The 17,379-nt window shown below is 38.2% G+C and overlaps 1 protein-coding gene across 2 annotated transcripts in view; it reads left to right on the top strand.

Annotated features, from left to right (window-relative positions):
- The window catches only part of ASTN1 (astrotactin 1), a 469,489-nt gene that overhangs the window by 241,818 nt on the left and 210,292 nt on the right, over positions 1-17,379 (top strand). For both annotated transcript variants that reach the window (XM_043964036.1, XM_043964035.1), the window contains exon 8: positions 1,676-1,760. In XM_043964036.1, the coding sequence (XP_043819971.1) occupies positions 1,676-1,760 (85 nt within the window). The remainder of the gene's footprint in view (positions 1-1,675; positions 1,761-17,379) is intronic.

Genomic DNA, 17,379 nt, shown 5'->3' with positions numbered 1-17,379 from the left:
TCCATTTGTAGTTTTCACTCTACATGACTTAAGTCTGGAATTTATAAATTTTTTCAGGACTAGCCAATAACAAAATCATCATTGGTCAATTACTCCAATACTTCAAAAAATGGCTGAGGAGATCCACATGGACCCTTTGTTCAAATGGTTCATTATAACCTCCTTAGTGAACTGTGTAGTTTGTTGTCTTTTCCTTTCTGTAGCTCTTGCACTGAGAGTTTGTCCAATGTGCTGCGGACCTCTCTCTGTCTTGATTTTATATATATATATGTATACATGTGTATATATATATATGTGTGTGTGTGTGTGTGTGTATATGTGTGTATATATGTATATATGTGTGTATCTGTGTATATATACACATGTATATGTATGTGTATATATGTATATATACACATGTATATATGTATGTGTCTGTATATATATATATATATATATATATATATATATATACATTTAAATAGATAGGGCATTTGAAATGTACCTCTACCTTTTCTGGTGCTATGTGTTATATGCCATTGAAGTCTCTTCCCAAACTTGTCACATACTCCACAAAACCCCAATTCTTCAAAAGCAGGGAGCACCATTTCTTTAGCACACAGATCAGAGGAAGTGTGATAGGGGGATTTTGAATGAAATCCCAGCCCTGTCCTGTCAGAACTTATGTTCTGCTTCTTCAATAAGGAGATGAGCCAGACTGAGACTCTGAGAATAATGCTCTTGTCTATCCATTTTGTGGGACCACCTTAACCTAATTCGACAAACATGTATTAAGCACCTACTTTGTATAGCTGACTATGCTAGGAATACTGGGAAGGATATAATTTGGGGACATGTCCATTATTTCTTGAAGCTTACTTTCTATCAAAATTCTCTCTTCTTCCCTTTTTTTTTGGGGGGGGGGCGGCAGGGTCTCTCCAAAAAATATCAATGTTTCATGATGCTTTTGGATGAACAAGCATATTTATAAACAGAAAGTCCTTGACTCCCTGACCCATTGTACTTTCTTTCTCTTTTAGTTTGCCTAAGCAATAAAAGAAAGGGTTAAAAAAGTGAACTGGGGTGGGCCTTCCCCCCCACCCAGTGGCGATGGGTGCCATAGAAATTGGCCATGAGGGAGCAAGTATTTTCTTGCAAATCAGTACTCTGACATTACCGTGAAGATAATTATAAAGTGCCTGGTATTTTTATTGAGCTTAAAGAGTCAGGTTTTATTTTGTATATGGACACTCTGAAAATAAAGTTATAATATTGAAGCTTTGATTGGAGAAGGAGAACAGTCAGATCTGTTGATGATCAGCCTCATTTGCCAGGTGCAAAAGAATTATCAAACCTCATTTTATAGTTAAGATTGCTTTTCTTGGAGGAAGAAGAAATGAAGCATGAATAGTTCCTTTTCAATCAAGCATTTACGGTTCAGGCCAGTCATTATTTTCTTTTGCTTGAAAGTAGGAGGGATGGGCAAGTGCATTTTAGTCAGTGTGGCTTGCCTTTCCTTTCATAAGATGGCTTTTCCATCCACTGGGAGGTGGGATGTTCTTATGGGATTCACTGGCCCAGTCATACAGTTGTTAGGGTCAGTCTTGATTCTGGCCATTTTGTATTGTTGCACAAGTCCAAAGTGTTCATGAACTCATTCATGTTTCTCTTTCCTCCTCCCTGCTTTGTTTCTAAGGGGAATGCCTTTGCTATGAAGGATACATGAAAGATCCAGTACACAAGCATCTCTGTATTCGGAACGAATGGGGCACAAACCAGGGGTAAGTGAAGTAACCGTAAGCCATCCAAATCTCAAGACATCCCCCACACACTCAGATGTGGTATGACATGAGACAACTGCACAGCTAGGAATCGAGCCAAAGCATGCTTATATTCTGAGCAGCAACTCAGTAAAATGAGAAAAAATGACACTGTGCATTTCCATATTTATCCTGTCTTGGTGACGTTCATATCAACTTTTCTCCATTTACAAGTCAAGAGATGATGTCTCTGACTCGCAGCCATGCAGACTCCAGCTGGGATCTGAAAACCAAGCTGTCCCTCTTCCTCTTTTCCACACTATCACCGACTCTGAGGATTCCACAGATATACTTTAGCCCATGATTTTGTTTGAAGCACACTAGTCTGAGCAGACTCCAGCTTGACTCTCCCAGAGTGTGATTGGCACCTGGCAAATGACAGGAGGAGCAACTTGTTTTTACTAGGGTTGTCAGCAAAGGGTGATTTGAAAATACATGAGAAGCAAGTAATGTCTATTGAGTTAGGAGGTATTGTTATTTGATTTGAGGTATGTGTGAATGTGTGTGTATGCATGTGTGATTGTGTCTGTGTTTGTGTGTGTGTAAGAGAGAGACAGAGACAGAGAGAGACAGAGAAAGAGACGGACAGAGAGACAGACAGATCAATATCCCTGTTTTCAACTTCACTGTATGTTCTGTTTCTCCCCTTTAGAAAAGCTGGGGATAAAATTGCATGACTGTCTGTATTCCTTTAAAAATATTTTTCAATTTTACTTTCACTATGGCCCACTTTCCCATCTTGATGTCTGTGTTTTCTTCAGTGCCTGGTGCATTGTTGGGTGAATCAATAAATGCTAAATAATCATAACAATCAATGGAACAGAGAAACCTAGAAAGAAATCAAACCCAAAGGCATCTTGAGGTGATTGATTGGCCTGCAAATTAGTTATAGGCTTGCTGCCTGACAAGATGGTAAAAGAAACCGATGTAATTTCCCACACTAAGGACTGTGGGATCATAGCCCTGAGGTCGAAGATTGGCCCCTTCTATTAGATTCCAGCGAGACCAAACCTAGAATATTGAATATAGTTCAGGGCTTCTGAAAGCAATAAATATGTAGACAAATGGGTAGGAGTTTGGAGAACAGCAATAAAAGTGATTGAAGATCTCAAGGGATTGATTTATGATGAAGGAAGAAAAAGAACTTGACTCTCAGAAGTTGGCCAACTGATGACTAAGTTGGGGCATGACAGATGGATGTAGCTATTTGAAGAGGGCGAACATTCCAGGGAGGGAAATTGTTAAGAACCAAGACTAGGATGGTCTTAAGTTAGGAAACAGAAAACTAGGACACGGATCAGGATGTTATCTAACCTGCAAGTAGCATGGGCCTTGTCTACGAAGCTCAAATTCAATAATGCCAGTGACTGACATTTATATAGCATCCTCCAATTAACAAAGCTTTACCTACATTATCTCATTTGAGCCTTAGAATTCCCCTGAGATATCTGCTACTGATTCCATTTCACAGAGTTGGAAATTAGAGAAATTAAGTCTCTTTTTTCAAGGTCCATTTAAAATCCTACCTTCTATAGGAATCATCCCCTAATCCTTCTAAATTCCAATGTTTTCCCCCTTTAAAAATTATTTCCTATTTATCCTATACATAGCTTTCTTTGTCTGTGTGTGTATATACATGCATACATGTATAAGATGCAATATACATAACATAATATATATATACATCTATACACATGTGTATAGATGTATGCATGTATATAATATAGTACATGTATGCATATATAATAGAGTGTGTGTGTGTATATATATATATATAAAATATAGTGTGTGTGTTTACATGTCTCCCCCATTAGACTATAAGCTCCTTGAAAGTAGGGACTGTCTTTTGCCTCTTTTTGTATCCCCAGCTCTTAGCACTGTCATACGGTGTCTTAGCCTGTCATACGGTGGGTGCTTAACAAATATTTTTTGAATTGAATTAAAAAGGTCTTCCTAACCTCAATTCCAGAACTTTCCCCTATGCTAGGCAGCCCCTTTTCAACTTCACTGGCATTTCCACTTTTATCCATGAACACACTTGCATAATTCAGACAAATCACACACATTTATGTATTGCTTTACAAGGCAGAATAAAGCTTTTATGTCCATTATCTCATTTGATCCTCAGAACAACTTTGTGACTTAGCTATTATTATCCTCATTTCACAGATGAGGAAACAAGCAGAGAGACATTTAGTGACTTGCTGAGGGTCACCCAGCTAGGTATTGTCTGAAGAAGTCTTCCTGATTACTAGGATGAAGCTTTAGCCATTCTCGGACTCTAGAAAAGGCTGTTGAACTTCTGTAAATACTACTGCGATAACCTTGTTATTCAAGATGGATTGAGGAGCAGTAGTAGAAAGACACCAGGTTGAGCAGTGGCCATTCTCTACTAGAGATCTTTTAACTTTACATTGAATAATGACTATATGACTATTTTAAATTTCTTTTTGCTTCTTGAGAGTTGGACTGTATATAAGATATTAGAAATATCTGCTATTTGTAGAGCACTCCTTTGTTTATGAAATGCTTTAAATCACTTTCTCAATTCATCCTCACATCAACCCCAGTAAAATAACTAATACAAATAATTGCTATCTCCATTTACAGTAGAGAAAACTGAGAATCAGAAGGGTGATGTTACTTAACCACAGTGATAAGGCTGAAATCAGAAGACCATCAATTGAGAGGTTGGGGGATCTGAGCTTTAAAGGTCATTCAGTCCAACTCTCATTTTATATCATTCTGCATCTATAAAATATCTTATCTTTTATATACAGCAAGACACAGTACCTTCCCTCAAGGAGATTACAATCTGATGGGGAAGCCAATGTCCAAACACATGTATACAAAGCAAGCTATATGCAGGCTAAATGGGAAATAATTAAAGGAGGGAAAACACTGGAATGAGGATACCCAGGCCCAGAGAGGATAAGACCTTTACCCAAAATCACACAGGAAACAAACAACAGAGCCAGGATTTTAACCTGTTATATCTCCAGATTCAATGCTCTTTTTCAGCGCTGTTATTCTATCTTCTTAGAAAATTAATGCTAAAATGAGGCTGGCTTTGCTTGCTAATTGTTTGAGCCTTATGCATTTTCCCTTGTTGATATATGTACAGCACAAAGATTGAGCCCAGTGCCTCAAGGGATAGGGTAGAGGACCCAGAGTTGGTGTCATCTAAAATAAGACAGGGTAAAGCACTGAGTTACAACCTGACAGGAACATTAGCCCCAGGAAACAGACAAGAAGACCTAATCTGTCATTTCCATCTCTAATTTCCATGATTCTCTGATCATCACTGCCTATGAGGTCTCATTTTGGACACTAATAAAATAATAGAATGACTAGTAAGAGAAGAAAAAAATGTAAATCCCATGAGGATAATGGAAGCAGGAGCGATAAGCTACATGAGTCTATGTGAAAAAAAAAATAATCATCATAATAAATGTGCCAGACAGGCTTGACTATAGTTTTTTCTTATAACATGACAAGATGAACAAAAAGGGGAGGGGGAGTAATGCATCTTCATTTAATTCAGGAATCTTATGCTCTGTTTCTTTAAATGGATCTCAAGGAATTAATCAAAATTTGTCTGAATGTGAAGTCTGTCAGCTGAATTGAAAATGGGCTGACCGATTGCCCGCTAATGACATATATTGGGGGGCATTATGGGGAATCAATATTAGGTCTGGTTTTCCCAAACATCTTATTTAATGAGTTCGTAGGTGGGGGTAAAAACCACATGTTTGCATTTCTTCTGCAATGAACCAGCAAATGTCAAAGAAATAAAATGTTCTTTTAAGTGCAATTAGCTCCTGGAATATCAAAGGTCAGTGATTGAGGATAGTAAGGGACCTCACAAGTAATTGCAACACCTGACCTACCCATTTTATAGACAAGAAAATGGAGATTCAGAAAAGTTAAATGGCTAGAGAAGGAAATGGGAAAACTCTTCAGTACCTCTATCAAGAAACCCCCCAAATAACCCCATTTTGGTCACAGTCACATGTGAATGAAGCAACATAATAACAACAAATGGAGGCAGGTCATGGTCAAATGTCTAGCAAGTGGCAGAACTGAGATTCAACAACAACCGTAAGAACTAGTATAAAATAGAGCTTTAGGAGGAATAGACTAAGCATTTATATAGCACATACTTATGTACCAAACCACTGTAAGTGGTGTATAAACATTATGTCTTTTCATCCTCACCACAATCATATGAGGTAGGTGCCATTATTATCCCCATTTTACAGATGAGTAAACTGAGGCAGGCAGGGTTAAGTGACTCTTTGCACAGGGTCACACAGTATCTGAGGTTGGATTTGAATTCATATTTTCCTGACTCCAGATCTACTGTGCCATGTAGCTTTAAGGTTTACAAAGCTCTCCATTTGATCATCAAAACAAATATGTGGTAGGTGCTATTTTTAGCACCATTTTACAGATGAGAATGCTGTTCTTGAAGGAAGATAAGTGACCTGCAGAAAGACACATAGGTTAGTCACAGGAGACACAATAGTAAATGACTTTACTAATGTACTTTTTGATAAACCCAAAGACTTCAGCTTCTGGGATAGGAACTCAATATTTGACAAAAACTGCTGGGAAAATTGGAAGATAGTATGGCAGAAACTAGGCATAGACCAACATCTTATACCTTATACTAAAAGAAGGTCAAAATGGGTACATGATTTAGACATAAAAGGTGATACCATAGGTAAATTAGGAGAGGAAGGAATAGTTTACCTCTCAGATCTGTGGAAAGCAGAACAAATCATGACCAAACAAGAGATAGAGAATATTATGAAATGCAATTACTATCTGGGACATTATTTGAACTTGTGTCTTCCTGACTCCATATCCAGGGCTCTCCCCTTTGTACCACCTAGCTACCAGATTCAAACCCAGATGTCTGATGCCTCATCCAGCCCTATTTCTGCTGCATCATGCTGACTTCTTAGGTCAGCAAAAGTTAACCACAGTTAAATGAAAGCCTGCTTTGGAAAATCAGAATTATTGTGTCTGAATCAAAACAGGCATAAACTGCAGGGGGTTGAGGCAGGGAAGAAAATTGATTAAGAACCATAGCGGTGCAAGGAGTTCTAAATAGATTCTACCTTGTGAAGTTTAGAAAGGAAGGGGCTAGGAAACTCAACAGTTACAGAGCAATAGAAATTTGTCCATCCCTTCACTCTCTCCAAAGATCTTCTTTGGTTTATAGGAGCACAGATTGGACCTGGAAGGGACCCCTCTTTTTAGTGCAGTTTTCTGGTATAGTCAGTTGCTTGGCTCACAAGAACCATTTGGGGCAATTAATTAATTTTGCTGCTAAAAGTAACACGACAGATTTTCAATTCCTTTATTTAAGGCTCCATCCAGATTATTTTTTTGCCTATACATTCTTGTTTACTTTCACTCTTATGCCATCATAGTTGATGTATATTCTATTTTTTCTTTGCATTATTTCATAAAGTTCTTTTTAGATTTCTTTGTATTCCTCATAATTTTTGGCTTTAATGGATGTACCACTTTTTTTTTAGTCATCACTACATCATTGGGCATCTAGACTTCTAAATTATTGTAACTACATACAAAGAGCTTATGAAAATGTTTGAACAGAGAGTGTTTGGTTATTTTTCTTGATAGCATTATTATTGTTATTATAAGAATTTAAGATGTTTAAAGATATATTCTTATACATGGTTGCCATCAAAAAATGCCCTTTGAAATGTTCCCCCACCAACCTACAGATGGAAAGGATCTTAGGCTAGATGAACCATTGGTCCAATGTAGTGTGACAATGATTCTGTTTTACTAGCTTACACTGATTGTATTCAACCTTAAGCACTGGGATCTCTGGACACCTGCCTGTCATTAATATTGAACATTTCTGAGATGAACTGACCATGAGAAATTTAAATCCCCCAAAGAACAGAAATGGGAATGAATAATGTAGGATGTAAGGAAAGAGGTACTGAATTATATGAAAATATCAAGGTATGGAGGAAAGGCAGCTGGGTGGTGCAGTGGATAGAGCACTGGGCTTGCAATCAGGAAGAATCATCTTCATGAGTTCAAATCTGGCCTCAGATACTTACTAGCTGTGTGACCTTGGACATGTGATTTAAACCTGTTTGCTTCAGTTCCTCATCTGTAAAATGATCTAGAGAAGGAAATGGAAAAACTCTCCAGTACCTTTATCAAGAAAACCTCAAAATAACAGCATTTTGGTCACAAAAAGTCACAGGTGAATGAAGCAACGTAATAACAACAAATGGAGGCAGGAATGGAGAGTTGGCTTTAGGCCATTTGTGACATTGGGACCTTATCAGGCTATAATTTTTGTTGTAGTCACTGTCAAATAAAAAAAAATGTATTCATGGGCCTCAGATATGTATAAAATCAAGATTGGTGACTATGCAGGTCAGCCAATCAATCAATAAACCAGAATTTATCAAGTGTTTGCTATATCCTAATAAATTTCCTAATTGCTAGAATTACAAAGACAAAAAAGGAAGCAAATCCCTGCCCTCAACGTTAATTCTGTTGGTGGAAATAACATGTTTCTATGCATAAAAGAATATGCAGTATATTTTGGGGTAAATAATAGTGTTTTTTTTTTTATTCTGAAACTAACAAAGTAGAGGGGAAAGCCAAACAAATTTCCTCTTAGTGAAATGTTATATAAATAATTTAGGAGACTGATGGGCCAAAATAAGAGATGAAAGCAGGAGAGAACTCCAAAAAATGACCAGTCCACTGGAGAGTGAGGAAGGTTCAGTTCTGGAAAGTGTGAGCAGGAGGATTCCTGTTGGATACTTATTTGTTTGTTTGTTTGTTTATTCATTTGTTTATTTATTTTTTTGTTTGTTTGTGTGGGACAATGAGGGATAAGTGACTTGCTCAGGGTCACAGAGCTAGTAAGTGTCAAGTATTTGAGACCAGATTTGAACTCAGATCCTCCTGAATCCAGGGCCAGCGCTTTATCCACAGTGCCACCTAGCTGTCTCTGGATATCAACATAGACTACATGTTACAGTGGATAGAATGGTGGATCTGGAATCAGCAAGACTTGAGTTTGAATTTTGCTTCAGATACTTACTAGATGTGTGACCCTGGATAAGTCACTTAATCTCTCTCTTCATCAATACTCTCCTGTGTAAAAGGTGGATAATAATAGCCCTTACCTTCCAGGGTTTTTGTGAGGATCAAATGAAATAATATTTGTAGAGTTCTTTTAAAACCTTAGTTTTAAAAAAAACTTAGTGAAAATGGTGATTACTCCTGTGCTGTTGGGAAAGCAGCTATTTCATTCCGTTTGAGAGGCAGCAAACTAGCAAACTGAGGAAGCATCTCCTCCATATAGATCTGTGACATTTTCTCCATTCAGATTCAATATAACCTTCCCATTCTGGGCTCTAACTGTTCTATTGTTCTCACTGCCTCCCACCTCCACCAAGAACAATATATTAGTGATCTTCACACATTTGACACTTGGAACAAACCAACTGCTTTCCTTTTCATCCAAGATTGGGAAGCACAGATTCTCTCATCCTGCCCCTACTCCTCTCTATGCCTTGCCCAGAATGAATCAACAATAGGGATGGAATTGGATTGTGTCTTGCCTGGCTGGTAGCATCATTGGTTTTCATGACTAGACTTCAGGCAGAAGAACTGAGTCACCCCCAGTGGTGATGGTGGGCAAATTTCTACTTTCTGGAGACTGGCAGAGGTCTCTTTTAATAACTGCACGAGCATTTGAGACCCTTCTCACTCATCCCAGATACCTAAAGTTGAGAAGGGGTTATCCACAGCCATATGGATGTCTGTGATGGGGACTTAGCTCTAGCTCCAAACCAACACTGTAGCAATAGCCAGAGGAGACAAAGGCCTAGCAAGGAAAGACAAAGTGCCTTGGTCAAAGGTTAGTATCTCTAGCCAGAGTTCCCATGGAATATCAATGCCTCAGGTAGAATCCGGAAGTCCTTACTACTTAAAGACCTATTTCATACTTAAACATTGTGGTCCATCACTTGAGCTTTCCCCACCCCTCCTTTTTGTCCTGTCTTCCCTATCCCTCATTGCCCTTTTTTCACCCTTCTACGAGTCCTTCAGACAGCATCTAGACAGCCAGCTGGCTGTTCCATTATCTCAGAACACTTTCCCACCCTCCGGCCCAGACTGCATTTTCTAATGCTCAGCTCTTGTCGTTGCTGTTCTACCTGCAAATGAGATTATACTCCCATTAGTGCTTTTCCCTCTCTCTCTCTCTCTCTCCCCCTCCCTCTTTCACTCTGCTCCCCTCTTCTCTCCTTTCTGTCTCTCTTTCTCTTTGCCACTGTCTCTCTGTGTCTGTCTCTGTCTGTCTCCTTGTCTCTGTCTCTTTCTTTCTCTGTCTCTCTGTCTGTCCTTTTGTCTCTCTTTGTGTGTGTCTCTTTCTCCTTCCCTCCCCCCCTTTCTCTGTTCTTTCTTAAACAACCACAATTACTATCACATGTGTCTTCTCTTATAATTGTCTCAGGCTGTTCATTCCCATTTTTCCCTTTTTCCTTCCTTCTTTCTTTTCCTCATGTATGTCTCTATTCCCTCTTTCCTCAAGAGCTGGTCAAAGTCTGGCTTCACTTTTGGTTGGATCTGGATTCTGAAGGAAAACAAAGTTTCCACAGCCTTCTTCCTCTCTGGTTGCCTAAGCATACAGCCAGATGCTTGGATACTGTTGTGAAGTAATTTTTTCAGACTGAAGAAGCAGAACTTGAATGGATTCTAAGTAGATCTGAAAAGTCCTGAATCTAGGAAGATGTTTGTTTGGAAGGGGCTCTTCCTCCACCATGCAAAATTTCTACCACATACTGAATGCTTTTCTTATGTATATTAGAATATAAACTTTCCATTCAAATGTGAGCTCCCTGAGCACAGGGACTATTTTATCTTTATATCATCATTTTTTTCTTTATATCATCAGAGCTTAGCATAATGGCTGGTGCATAATAAGTGCTTAATAAATGCTTATTGGTTAATTAATAAATGATTTTCAAATGGAATTTATAATTTAGTGGTCACCTTAACTCCTTTTAACAAGGAGTAGGGAATAGATTCATAATATTGTCATGATTATGCTCTTCCCTCTCAATATACATTATATATACATATTCATATATGTGTATATATATATATACGTATACGTATACGTATACGTATACATATACATATACATATACACCTGTCTGGATAATGCATATATGACTATTAAGAAAATTAAAATTCAGAGGTTTTAGATGGATTTTCCCTGGTCATATAAACAATAAGAGTCAGAGATGGGATTTGAAACTAGGGCTGCTGGGAGATTGAAATTCCATCACTCTTTCAACCATACTCTATTGCTTTGCTGAAGTGGCCCCTGAGGTTGCTGTGTCCAGTTCTGAAAACCTGAGATAGTCATAAACATTTCAAAGACCCCCATCCCAGAGAGTACCTATTGTTCCCAAAAACCTCTCTAAGTTTTCAGCTAAATGTAGCATAGGGCTGATAAATTCTTTCTAAGGTGAATCTCTAACAGTCTTCCTTTTTTTTCTGAGGGAGAATCTGGATCAAGATGGCCAACCAAACAGAGTAAAAGTAGGAAGACAATGAAAATCATTTATATAGAACTTTTGGTCTTACAAAGCACTTTACATATATATTATCTCATAACAACTTGGGAGAGAGTTACTATTATGATTCCCATTTTACAGAGAAGAAAACTGAGGCTAAGAAGTTACATAGGATCACACAACTAATGAAGGTTTGAGAGAATTTAAACTTAGGTCATCCTGATTTCAAGGTCAGCACTCCATCCACTATTACATATGGTTCTTACAGGCATAAAAGGGGAAAAGTGGAGTGGGGGACTCTTAGTTTGTGAAGAAAATGTTTCAAATCCCACAACTGGTCCACATATACTCATGCCTTCTCCTTTAAAATTATTTGCCTTCCTTAGGGACTCGATGACCACTCAGAGAACTCTTCTCTACCTTTCCACTATGCCCCATATCATCTTCCTCCCCATTAAGCAACCTACATCTTTATAAATCAGAGACTGTAGTTGACCTATTTTTAGCACCTCTCTTTGCCTTTGCTCTGGAGGAAGTGGAGATGTTTTATATTTTGTGATAGCACAGACTATTATGACCAAAAGTACAGAGTGACATCTTAAATAATGAGGAGTGCCATTTTTGCAATTATGACTAGTGATTTTTTTAAAAGACCTCAATTTGCTCTTCCATCCCCAAAATGAAGATAAATTGAATCAAAGTACTGCATAATTATAAGGGACTTCAGAGGTTAGTTAGTACAAACCACACCTGAACAGAAATTTCCTCTTTGGCACTGTTGATAAGTGGTCTTTGAACCCCTTCTTGAAGTCCTCCTTCAAAGAAGCAGTCATGGGGGCAGCTAGGTGGCACAGTGGATAGAGCACTGACCCTGGACTCAGGAGGACCTGAGTTCAAATCTGGCCTCAGACACTTAACACTTAATAGCTGTGTGACCTTGGGCAAGTCACTTAACCCTCATTGCCTCATAAAATAAATTAAAACAAAGAAGCAGTCATGTAAAACACACTCACTACCTTCTGAAGAAGGAAGCCCATTCTACTTTTGGATAGCTCTAAATTAATCACCTCTTTTAAGCTCTTCATCACTGTAGCATCCACTACCCCAAGACTTGGATCCTCTTTTTATGTTTTTTTCCCTTTCCATACTATCTCACTTGGTGCTCTCGTCACTTTCCATTTCATCAATTATCATCTATGTAAATAATCCCCAGATCAAAATATCTTAACATCCTCTCTGCTGACCTCCAGTCCCACAGCTCTTGAATTGTTGAACATCTCAAACTAAGAGTCCTGTAGGTATCTCAAACTTAACATGTCAACTGTAGAACTCATCATATTTTCCCCCCAATTTTAAGAGGATTAAGGCTCTTTGCCCTCTTTCCAACTTCTTATTTTCAAGAGTATCTCTATCCTTGCAATCACCACTGAATTTCATAAACCCAGTATCATCTGCAACGGTTCACTTTCAATTGCCAAACAAGCAATCAATTCTCAAATCTTGTTTCTACTTTATAACATTTCTTCTCCATGTCCTCTTCTTTCCATCAACACAGCCACCACTCTAGTCGAGGCCTTTATCACCCCTCACCTTCTCTACTGCAGAGGTTTTCTAAGGTCTCCTGGTCTCTCTAATCTAGTTATCTGACAAAGTGATTTTCCTAAAGTAAAGATATGACCATTGTTACTCTACCTATTTCATAAACTTTTCTGGTTCCTTATTACCTTCTAAATCAGATAAAAAGTCCTCTGTTTGGAATTTAAAGTTCTGTGACTTGGCTCTTTCCTGCCTTTCAAATTTCCTTATACTTAAAATCTCTCCACATATTGGATAATCCCACTACAGTTTTCTCTTTGCAATTTCTTGCACAGGACTTTCTATCTCTCATCTTTGTACCTTTTCACTGGCTATTCCCCATGTCTGGAATGCTCTCTTCTCTATCTCTAATTCCTATTATTTCTAGCTTCCTTGATATCCCTCGCTCGGTTCCCACCTCCCTAAGCTTTCTCCTCTGGGGCAGCTAGGTGGTACAGTGGCTAGAGCACTGCCCCTGAAGTTGGGAGGACCTAAGTTCAAACCTGACCTCAGAGCAAGTCACTTTACCCCAATTGCCTTAAGAAACATTCAGAGCCATCTCCAGTCATTCTGATCATTTTATTTATCTTGCCTCTGGACCCACATATCTTCAGTGGAAAAAGTGAGTCTAGTCACTTTGCACAGCACTTCCTCATTCAAATCTAATATATTGGGGGCAGCTAGATGGCACAGTGTATAAAGTGCTGACCCTGGATTCAGGAAGACTTGAGTTCAAATATGGCCTCAGATACTTGACACTTACTAGCTGTGTGACCCTGGGCAAGTCACTTAATCCTCATTGCTCCACCAAAAAAACATCCAATACATTGCAAGTCATGACATCTGTCATGGTCCTCTTCAAGAATGAAGGACAAACAACAAGCTTTCTCCTCTAAGATTACCTGCCATCTACTCAGCATATGTCTTAAATGTACTTATTGATTTAAATAATATCTCTCCTGTTGACACTGCACTAGTCACTTAACTTTGCCTCAGTTTTCTCATCTGTAAAAAGAGCTGGAGAATGAAATGGCAAACCACTCCAGTATCTTTGCCAAGAAAAACTCAAATGAGACCATGAAACACTATTAAAATGACTGAATAGGGGCAGCTAGGTGGCACAGTGGATAGAGCACTGGTCCTGGAGTCAAGAGCACCTGAGTTCAAATCTAGCCTCAAACAGTTGACACTTACTAGCTGTGTGACCCTGGGCAAGTCCCTTAACCCCAATTGCCTCACCCCCCCCCACGAAAAAAAAATAAATATTTATATAAAATGACTGAATAATCAGAATATATAAGCTCCTTGAGGTAAATTACAGTTTCTGCCTTTCTTTGTATCCCAAAACCTTAGCACTGACATAAGCATATAAATACTTTTTGGTTGACCTATCATTAACAGTTCCACCCCCCTCCCCAAAAAAAAGCCATGGTATGCATTAATTGTTCTATGTAAGGGCCAAATTTAGTATGGGATGAGTTAATTGGGTGACTCGCCTTAATATTGGGTAAGAAAAGAAATAGCCTCTTTCAAAAACAAAACAAGTTTATTAATGGGAACAAGTTTAAACAATATCTGAATCACACAAGATTAATAGAACTAGAAACAATGTATAAATCTCTGGGGTAAAAAGGCCCCAAGCACCCGAACCTGCCTCCAGCCCTGCTAGCTCCAAGCTTTGCCTAAAAAAAACATTCACTTACCAACACCCAAAATCTGTAGCTCTAAGGAAAATTAGCTTTGTAGTCTCTTCTGATGTTGTCCGAAGGTCAAACACCAACAGTTCCTTTAATTGTCCTTCCTTCCCTATTTCTCTCAGAACCCTCTCCTCAGAAAACTCCCTAACTGCCTTTTTTCTAACACCCTCTAACTGAAAACTAACTGACTCTCCCACCGGAAGGGAAGGGGCAGTTCTTAACCATACTGTGTCTTCAACTGATTCAGCGCACCTACATGGGCTATACCTATGTGGGCATGGGAAGCTATTAGAGAAGCTATTAGTTAGTTTCAATAAATGTTCCCTGTGGTCAGAGTTCCTCTTGTTTGTTCAATTATCTCTCAAAATATATACCCATCTTCTCTTAGGCTTTTAAGCTTACATTTTTTTTTTCAGTCTGACCATAATAAAGCAAAGATAGGGTTATGAAAACCCAAAATCACAATTAATTCCTTACATCTAATACTTTCCTTCCTTATCTACTTTGAATATGAAAATATAGATGTCACTACCTCTGACATTACCTATCATTTCTATTTTAGAAACCAGTTTTGGGGGCAGCTAGATGGCGCAGTGGATAAAGCACCGGCCCTGGATTCAGGAGGACCTGAGTTCAAATCCGGCCTCAGACACTTATCACTTACTAGCTGTGTGACCTTGGGCAAGTCACTTAACCCCAATTGCCTCACCAAAAAAAAAAAAAAAAAAGGAACCAGTTTCCCCTGGTCAGTCACGATGACCTACAGAATAATGGTTTTGCCATTATCCTTTCAACCACCTTTTAAAGAATAGAATTACTATTAAAATATTTTAAAAGGTATTTAACATATAGCATGGAGAGAGTTCCAGTATGTACGTGAGTATTTTTAGGATCCTGTCACCAAACACTGTCATCTCTCTGTTCCAAGTTTTTTTGTTTGTTGGTTTTTTGGTTTTTTTTATCTCATCTTCTTCCTTCTTCTGGTCCAAAGTCCTGAGTATAATCCCATCACCACAATCCTGCCTCTCCCTCTGTTGAATCTCAGTCAAATACTCCCCACATTTCTCCAGGTTGGTGAAGTTCCTCACATGAATTTATTTGGTATCTGGTGATTCTCCTATGCTCCTTTTTTCTAACATATCCAGTCTGTCTGTTTTCTTGGGTAGTATTCCCTCAGAGTTATTAATCCTCTCCATACCGTTGATATTCTGCCTTTGTCATAAATGTTGTAGCCAGGGATGTCTGGCATGGGAGATGTATGAGAGCAATTTTCTTCCTTACTCTCTGTTTTAAGTCCCAGTAGTTGATGATTTCAGCTTTTTCCATTATAAATACTTTGATGTATCTCAAATTCTTGTCATTGTAGGTACTGTCTTTAATGTGACCTATCCATGCTTTCTCAATGACTTAGGCAGGTAGGTGTCACTTGGATTGAGCACTAGGTCTAAAATCAGGAATATCTGAGTTAAAATATGGCTTCACACACTTACTAGAGTTTCTTTAACTGTAAATTGGGAATAATAATAATATCTACCTCTTAAGGTTTATGTTTTTTAAGTGCTTAGCACAGTGCCTGGCACATAGTAGGCACTATATAAATGCTTATTCCCCTTCCTTCCCCACTTCCATCAACTCTCCAATGTGAGGAGGGGATTCACCCAACAGAAATTGCTCTAGATTTCTTGTCATACTCCATGGATACCAGTGGTTTACATAGGCAGTCTACTGGTTACCTCTTGTTCTTACTAAATGAGTATCTTAACTTTCTGGTTGTACATATACTAACCAGTGTTTTTAATGCCATTTCCTCTGCCCAATTATGAATTGCTTTTCATATAGTAGGCACTTAGAAAAACATATATGGGACCAAAATTGAATTCTGTTTTAAAAACCAACATCCTGTGTTTTTGGTGGACTTTTCAGAGTATATTTGAAGCCATGAAAATTTGTCACCCTGAATTTTGTTCAGCCTCCATATTTCCTCAATTTCATGTTTTAAAATAAGAGAATCATAGGATTTGAAAGAGAAATTAGTAGATCATCTAATGCAGTACTTAAATATTCCTTTGGTGAGTACAACTTTTAGAGTCATCAAAAGAGGTAGTTATGTACATTCTACTTAAAATTTTATAGAAAAATTCTCCCAAATTTCCATTAGCAATACACTACAACTCTCAAAATACCATTAGGAATTCTTCCTAATGGCTTCTCCTCTTGTCCTGACCTCAGGGAAGGAAGTATACTCATCATTAATCATACAGGTCATATATCTCTCCTGAGAATACCAGAACAATTTTATGTAGTAAACTATATCTCCCAATTATTTTCAATTCAGTGAGCATTTATTTAGGACTTGGTAGGTGCAAGGACTATGAAAGACCTGTTCCAAGGAGTGTTAACTATGAATCCCTCCATCTCTAATATCTACTGACTGAAAAACATAGAATTTTAAGAGTAAAAAAGCATTTAACAGATAATCTGATCTAACTCTTAAAGAAATCCTTTCTACTGCATCTCTGATGGAACTTCAAGTACTCTCTGTTGGTCCCTGAATACTTTCAATGATAGAAAGTTCACTAACTTGTATCATTGTTGAGCATCTCTAATTCTTAAAACCTTCTTCTTGGTGTTGAGCTGAAATATTCCTCCCTATAATATCCACCTATCAACCTTAATTCTGTTCTCTGTGCTAACACAAAATCCATTTAT

The sequence above is a fragment of the Dromiciops gliroides genome, chromosome 4 (genome assembly GCF_019393635.1).
Source record: "Dromiciops gliroides isolate mDroGli1 chromosome 4, mDroGli1.pri, whole genome shotgun sequence".
NCBI lineage: Eukaryota > Metazoa > Chordata > Mammalia > Microbiotheria > Microbiotheriidae > Dromiciops > Dromiciops gliroides.
The sequence above is the reverse complement of the archived record's forward strand: the minus strand, read 5'-3'. Positions and strand labels throughout refer to the sequence as shown.